This window comes from Limulus polyphemus, unplaced genomic scaffold (assembly GCF_000517525.1).
Source record: "Limulus polyphemus unplaced genomic scaffold, Limulus_polyphemus-2.1.2 Scaffold596, whole genome shotgun sequence".
NCBI lineage: Eukaryota > Metazoa > Arthropoda > Merostomata > Xiphosura > Limulidae > Limulus > Limulus polyphemus.
The window spans coordinates 15734-24454 of record NW_013666206.1 but is presented as its reverse complement, the minus strand read 5'-3'; the positions used below and the strand labels follow the sequence as shown (position 1 = coordinate 24454).

Sequence of the window (8721 nt, the reverse complement as noted above, 5' to 3'; positions counted from 1 at the left end):
GCGAACAGTTGAAAATTATATCAAGGTTACAAAGATTTTATTTGTATGTATCGCCATCTATTGTTGAAAACGAAGAAAACAATTAGTTTAAATTATGGAAATATTTTAGATTTGTTCACATTATCTTTATGTTTAGTACGCAAAAACTATGAAATTATGTCTTTCTTGAACATTTATTTCCTCTGTAAAGTTACTGTATCTATGAAACTATTTTAATACGTTCCCATCCAGTAACGCATGGGTTAGACTGCACACAACGTAATAAATTACATATGACACAATGTAACTTAACAAAATAGACATATAATAGATACTTACTTTCTATACCTGAAATTCTCTTGACAGTAAGGGGATCTGAAATTTAGTTATGTAGAAAAATAATATTTATAAATTTCCAAAATTTGACTAATGTAAATGAAATAAAAAAATCATAATTTACTGTTTAAACTCTGACTGTTACAATCTATTTCTTTGAGACTCTCTCAACAACCTTAGTTTACAGTATACCATAATAAAATATTTTCGAATTAATTCATCGCTTACTGGATTACATGAATGTCACCTAATTAAAACATAAAACAGTTTTCTTAAAAATGTATCACTCATTCAATCAATATTTATTGTTAAACTGTGAGTGTTAAGGACTCGAGTATCTACCAGTAGAAACGGCATGTAATCCTGAAATTCTCTTGACAGTAAAAGGATCTGAAATATAATTATATATAAAAATAGTCTTCACAAATTTCTAAAATTTTAGTAATGTAACCGAAATTAGAATATTATAATTTATTATTGAAGTATGTCTGTTACAATCTTTTTCTTGGACATTATAATGGTTCTGTTATCAGCAATTTCGAAAGAAATACGAGAAAAGACGGCCAGACAAATTTTATCAGGTACACCCACACACAAAAATATGCGTTTAAGGTCAACAACTTATACCATAAAAATAATAATAACTTTATTATTACTGTGTTGATACGTGATCACTAGAACTCGTGCAATAGAATGTTGAGATTGCACTTTTTATAAATAGTAAATGAATGTTACAGAATGTACTGAAATATAAAATATATTTGAGGTTATTGTAAAACAGGACTACGAAAAAGACAGTATTGAATAAATGTCATCAAATTTAGCTTTATCACAATTCTATAAAAGATAAAACTAACCAAAGATTTTCATTGGGGGGAAATGTTTTCCCTTTGTCGCTAATATACTTGTTGAATACTGAGTGTGTTATTATTGTAACAACAGATTTAAAATGTAACTCACCTACATAGTTTCTAAATTGATAGAAAGCTTCAAACCCTGTTCCATCAAATTTGCTGTTGGACTTAAACGCGACGCGAAAAAAGTCTCCATCTGATTCGATGATTTTAGGTTTCTTCCCTCCACAATATCTAGGAATTTTTCTATCCACAGTACGAAAGTTGGAAAATTCGACGAAGTCGCTGGCCAAGTCAGTCGTACACCTACGCCCATTACAATTGTTTTACAATATTATTTGTTACAGTTGTTTCTACATTGTTTTAATATTACAGTTATTTCTACATTATTATTTGTCATAGTTGTTTCTCCATTTAATGTTGCATACAACTGTTTCTTTACATATATTTAATAACTTCGCGCAGAGATATTCGAGAGCTATCTGCGCTAGCCGTCCCTAATTTAGCAGCAATAGACTAGAAGGAAGGTAGCTCGTCAACACCACCCACCGCCAACACTGGAGTTACCTTTTATCAACGAATAGTGGGATTGAGTGTAACATTATAATCCCCCACTACTAAAAATGGCGAAAATGTTCGGTGACGGGGATTCACACTCGTGACCCGTAAATTGTGAGTTGAGCGCCCTAACCACCAGGCCATGTCAGGTCATGCCAGACCAACTGTTATCTGTCAGGATTTTTCTCATCACTTCTGTAATTCACATTCATTCATTTTTTCCTTTCTTCTTTTTTAAATATTTGTATGACAACGGCACACTTTGCTTTGAATATTATTATTGCTTTCAAGCACTAAAACTTCACAATGAGCTATCTGTACCGTGGTAGTTGTAGTGATCAAACCGCATTTTTTACCGTTATAAGCCTTCAGACGTGCCGCTGAGCCACTGGGGGGGGGGGTGTGTATGTGTAAACGCCTCATTCAGTAAACATACACAAACATAATTCTACAACCAGTTTATAAGTAAAGAGATCACCTTCAATATTGGAAATCCTTACACTAAAAATACAGTTCGCCTACCTATAGAATTTATTTACGCAAAATATCAGAAAATTCTAATATTTAAAACATATTTTAAGATTTTTGTTAATTTTTGTTTAACACAACTTACGGTGATACGCCCTCTACATCGAAATAAGCAAACATCAAAGTGAGGCGTTCGCTCTTTCGACCATAGAAAAAGTAATGACATTCAGTAGCTCGAGGATAAAGACCAGGGTAGTTTGGAGAAGTGAATGTACCATTTGTTCTCTTAGTGCTGTTAAAGATGAATCCACACACTGAAAAACAAATTATGAAGCTATTTCTGTTTTAGTGTACCCCAAAGATATGTTGATGTTTAGAAACACAATATATTTGCGAGATAATTAATTTTCCTTTTATAATACTCAAAGAAAAATATCTAACTCAATTCACAAAGAAAAATACGCTTTTATATGCAAACAAAAACGTTAAAAAATAAACTTCCGAGATTAAACGAACATATTTGACGTTTATTTAAGTCAAATCCTTGGAACTACAAATCATTTAAAATTAATTCTTACACACGTCTACTTACTGTTGTTTACGGCGAAAATTATTATATAACAATGAGTATTTAACTATTGTAGTTGAACAGATTAAATGATGTAACGTTACAGTAATACTATAAATATTAGATTGAACAACTAAAATGAAGTTATTAATTGACTTTGTAAAACCAGGTCGCCATGAAAGTGTTAATTAGAAAAAACTGTTTTATATTTATAGCTTTAGAATTTTAACAAAGCATTGCTGAAGTAAATTAGAATGACTAACTTTATTTTCATAAACCGTATGTTAATTTATAAGTAAAAGTAAAATGTTGAATACCTTGTTGAGGATCTTGTTCTCCTGCAGTGATTCCAAAGTCTTGAAATAAAATAAGAATGAATAAGAAAACACCTAATCACTTACTATGATTAAATTTTCTCGTGCTCAAACAGGTCGCCATGATTTGTTTGTCTTCATGTAACAAGTTTGCAAAAAAAAAAACAATCATTGGATAATTTTGTAAACACATTCTTTACACATATTATACTTTTGTGGCATAAAGTTATATAATAAAAATATCCCACGAATATCGACATTTATCATTATAGGTCATCGTATATGATTGGTATAAATACAGTTGTTAACAGCTCTAAGTACCTAAGTATAAATACCTCAAGATCTAAAATATCATAATTATAAGTGAAATAATCTAGTAGCCTCTATATTAAGCAAATTTTATAAATTGCTACAAACTTTATAGAAAAATTAATAAATGTATATGTTTCAATAGAAAGTTGGAACTTTTATGGACTGTTAAATTGAGTACGTGACGTTTCGAGCTGTAACTTGTGTAAGTGAAAATCTTCGTGAGGCCTCCAAATACGGTAGCATTTCGAAACGCCGCATATTCATTGTAGCAAGTTTCCCATCTAGGCTTTAAAAGAATATTAACCTTTTAGAGTATCATAAAGTTTGTTCTGAAATCAAACGTTGTAAAATATATAGTGACGTATTGAAATTATCTCATAAAGTAGAAAATGAAATAAAATGAAAAAGGCATTAGATAATCTGAAATTATTTTTCTTTTATAACATTTCGCCCAAATACGCTCTCCCTTTACAACATACACGTATCATGTATATAAGTAATATTACATGCAGGTGACTTTATTTTTAAAAATAATTCACCGCAAATCAATACTTACTGGTGACAAATCGGTAAATAGCACGAAAACCCCTTAGATTTGACGGAGTCTGATAACTCTTGAATTCCACTGACATTGATGGTCCGTTCGACATCAGTTGAGGGGGGAGAACATTACCACAGAAGTTGTTCAACCTTTCTTTTTGCCCATTGATAGTAATAAATACCATGACTGCATCAACTGGACCTGCACAGCTGTAGGAGACAAGAAACAAAGCTTTGCTTGCTTACATTTTTCTTGGGAAATATATTAATTTTATATGTACGTATATAGTCTGTGAAATAGTAATTATCTGTCTATCTACATGTTGATAACTTTTGAACTATTTATTTACGACAAAGAAATGAAAGAAAGCCAGATATAAGACGATTTTATTTATCAGATAAACGCTCAGATATACAAAATTTCACAATTTCTAAATATATATATACATAAAAGATGATAATTATTCATCTTAATTACTAGTATATAATCCACTTGCTACTTGTTTGATAATTTTCAGCAATATTTTTTGATCACTATGTTAACACGTCTTAGAGTGGTTATTGGGGCACTTGGCAGCCAGGCCGCCAGAGAGCGACACAAGTATGCCGACCTCATGCAATGGGTTAGACACGATGACGTCAAAGTTTCTATAGGCAGATGACGTTACTAATATCGGTGTTATTATATATCTTATATGTAGCAATAGAACGGGTTGAGGTCGTTGACAGACATATGACAATGGTCAGTTCTGAGTTGACCAAATGTATTATAATACATTGTCGCTATTTATGTATTTACAATATACTTAATATTGAAAAACAAAACTCTATATAATTAAATCTCGAGGGTCTTGCACTTTACATAATGATACAGAAAGCTAAATGGGCATTTATAAAATTCTCAATATTTGACGGACACTAGGAAATTATTTTCTGTTTCTAAGTTGCTACTTTCTGGTTTTGATCTAAAACTCGCATATTTGTCATTTAAAACTACCATTGTTTACAAATGTTTACATAGTCTAACTTGTTCAAGGTATAATTGGTTAAATAAAATAGAGTTTTAGTTTTTATATCTTAATCATCAATAAAATTGTTATAAGAATTACGAAAATTTAGTAAAGTTCACTGTAGTTTACAGCTCAAATTAAGTTACAATTATTTATGTTCTTATATTAAAGAATAAATGGTGTCTAAAGTAGTTTTGTGATCATCGATAAAAAAAACATTCTTTGGATGGTAAATAGGTATATAACATGGAACATATTGTCACTGCAGTGTTATTTCTGTCAATGAAAGAAAAACAAATTAGGACAGCCTGGAGGTCTCATGCAGAGACTGTACAGGTAAAATTATGGACAAACACTGAGATAATCGCAGTTTCCCCTCGTACAGACTTCCAAAAAAAAACTTATGTTCAATTTAAACTAAATGACTTTCTTGAGTTACGAGAACATTCTAATGCACAACAATAAGTCTATCAGTGAAACGTTTTGCCAGCACCTGAGCTCACTGTGTCAGCTGGAAATGCCACATCTAAAGTTAAATACCTTAATAAATGATGTCATGTTAATGACTGATAGACACAACCGACACAAAACAGAAAGAAGTAACTTAGAAAAAGAAACTAATTTACCATCAAATATTGAGAATTTCATAAATGAACATTTAACTTTCTGTATAGTTATGTAAAGTTCAAGACTCTAGAGATGCATCTAATCATGTTAATAATCGTCTGACATAGTTCTTATGTGAATTTATGGACCGTATCTTTTATCATGAGATCACAATATTAAAAAACGCCCACTTTAACATTCATGATACTTATTTTCCCAATGATAGAGTGATGTAACAAAGTATTTAACACATTATCTATCTTTTACATACCGTACTGGAGCCACAATCAGTGTTATGTGTTTTATATATCAGATGAAACATATTAGTTTTGTTTTCATTACATAATAGAAAACAGATTGTTTCTCAAATAGCAATCATGTGACTAATGAACTGAGTAGAAAATATACAATAATTGAACACTAACTGTAATGTGCCAGACATGTATGACAGTTAATTTAATCTTGACAATCCAATATTTATAATTCATACATATTTCGGTTTGTGTTATTTGTAAATATCAAATGTTATCGGGCTGTCAACTTGTCAGAGGAATTTACCCCTTGGATAAATTTGAAGAACACAGTTTAAATTGTTAGATGGTAGACAATACTGTTATTTCGTCACATGCATAAATAATTACACTTTCAAGATGTTAGACTATGTATAGATGTTGGTGTTTTATATTTGTAAAGTACACTTAAATGACAAACATATGAGTTCTAGATTGAAAACAGAAAGTAGTAACTTAGTAATAGAAAATAAGTTCCTAATGTACCATCAAACAATAAGAACTTCAGCTTTCTATAACATTATGTAAAGTGCAATAATAGATAAATTTGTTTTACTGTTAAGTTCAGTAACATACAAAATCCATTCTTCATTGTCAGAGTTAAAGTATAGTGAACATATGGCTTGTTTTGATTGTAAAGAATATTCTGTAATTATAAACATTTTACATTAGACATGACGGATTTATACAACTTGAAAGACAATATCTTTTTTTGTAAGAAAGAACAAACTAAAATATTTTGTCAAGATTCTTTTTTATTGTTATCACAGTTATTTTACATATTTTGTTTGTTCTTAAAATCTTCAAAGGTAAGATGCATGCACATTATTTTTGTTATATCTTGGATAATGTCGCCTTTCTCTACAGTATCCCTGAAGGTTCATTTATAGGACCTGATAGATTTAACTGTGTTAGTCTTTGATTAAACAGATATTGAACAATACATTTATTCACTCTTGTCTATGCAGGTATCAAATATAACCATACACATTCACCATGATTTAACATGTTACAAGAATGGCGAGTTTGACTAAGATCATTGATTTCACATGCCTCACACTGTTCTTTTTTCAGCACTTGTAAAATAGGGTACATTTATTCAGCATATACATTAATAAATGAATTAAATCTGATTATTTAATTTCTTTTCATTATGAACTATAGTATTTAAGTAAGTATCAAAATGAGAAATCTGTGCCCATAAATTTTGCCATTCTGAAATTGATAAGACAAAGAAAACCTTATCAGATGTTACATCAATACCGTGATAATCAAATCAATACGTGAACAAAATAGAGGGGATATTATCAATATACACACACGAATTACACGATTCTGTCCTTCTTGAAGAAAATTTTGTTAAGTTTTGCTCTGTACAGCCACACTAATGTTTGAGATCTACTGTTTAAATTCTTTACATTCTGTTGAAGAAAAGGTGATACTTTTATTGGTTGGATATAGTTTTCCTTTTCCAAAGTTCTTTAACTGCCGGATATAGATATTCAAATTATTCTCGTAAGGTGATAGAGTGATGTAATTGTCCTTCCCAATAGGATTGGCATGAGATTAATCAAGTGCTTCTTCACGTTGTATAACAGTAGAAGAACCTAACTGTCATTTTTCCTGTTTTACTGGTTCTTCTTCACTGCTGGATTTGATTTTGTTTTCACCATTTCATTAACATCAGAAGTAATTCTTCTTTTCCAAATAGACGAAAATATAATATAATATAATATATAATTAGTAAAACAAAGTAACGCCGTTTATTAATATAATGAACATGACTGAAAACAAACATTACTGTGTTAATGAAACAAAAATTAGATTTATAAGCAAATAAATATGATATACTTACATTTAAAGGTGGTCTTATATTCTTTCTTCCAAGTAGTAGAACTGCACCAGTCTAATTATTAGTGATGAAAGGGACAGGTTATTTATAATTGAATATGAGCCAGATTTGACTGAACTTTAGACTGTTTGTTTTAGAATTATATTAAATATTAGGATATGTCTGGACTTGTAACCAAGTTTATCAACACTATTCAAAAACAGCTAATTCTGCCACCATTCGAGTACATGCAAACATAAGTCGTTATATTGTATAATAAAATCATAAATCTCATACATTTCACATGTTGATTATTTACTGAATTTAAAATTCAGTGACATACAAAAACTCTTGTTGAAGCATGGTGAAGATTAAATTTATGTAGAAAATATATAATTATAAGTTTAAACCATTTATTTTCAATATTAAGTATATTGTAAATACATAAATAAATAGCGATAATGTATTATAATAGACTTGGTCAACTCAGAACTAACCTTTGTCGTATGCCTGTCAACAACCTCGACCCCTTTTTTTTTGCTATGCAATATTTCGTCTGATATATAGGAACACTGAATATTAGGTGTTACCATAGTTTTGTTTCGCATCTGTTAATTATATTTACCAAGTCTGGAACATCGATAAAAATTATAACTTCAGATAATTAAAATAATAATTAAACTGAATTTTTGACCAACTGTAGTGAAGTACAAGAATTGTTCACTGTCATTTATAAACAATACAAAATATTACGTACTGAGTTGGAATGAACAAATAGTAATATAGACATAATTTGTATGAAAGGTAATCCAATATAATTATAAATTATGATGCTTGTAGTAAAAAGATAAAAAGAAAAGAAAAATAAAATTTGTAAAAGATACAAGTAAAAAAAAAAATTAAAAAAAGGAAGTAAATGTAGGGATGGCTAATATCAAGCCTTCAAAACAATGCAAACAAGATAGTAGGGATGGCATTTGCATCATTTTTATGAAATAGCACAGGCACACCGTGTAGTAGAATGTTAACAGACAAAAGTAGGATAAATTAAACTC

General features: G+C 29.9%; 1 protein-coding gene across 1 annotated transcript in view; it reads right to left on the bottom strand.

Annotated features, from left to right (window-relative positions):
* The window catches only part of LOC106459349 (suppressor of lurcher protein 1-like), a 24177-nt gene that overhangs the window by 2877 nt on the left and 12579 nt on the right, over positions 1-8721 (bottom strand). Inside the window, exons 3-7 of the mRNA XM_013918967.2 lie at positions 3946-4139; positions 3081-3119; positions 2341-2509; positions 1276-1475; positions 319-354 (exon numbers count right to left, since the gene is read on the bottom strand). Of these exons, the coding sequence (XP_013774421.2) occupies positions 319-354; positions 1276-1475; positions 2341-2509; positions 3081-3119; positions 3946-4139 (638 nt within the window). The remainder of the gene's footprint in view (positions 1-318; positions 355-1275; positions 1476-2340; positions 2510-3080; positions 3120-3945; positions 4140-8721) is intronic.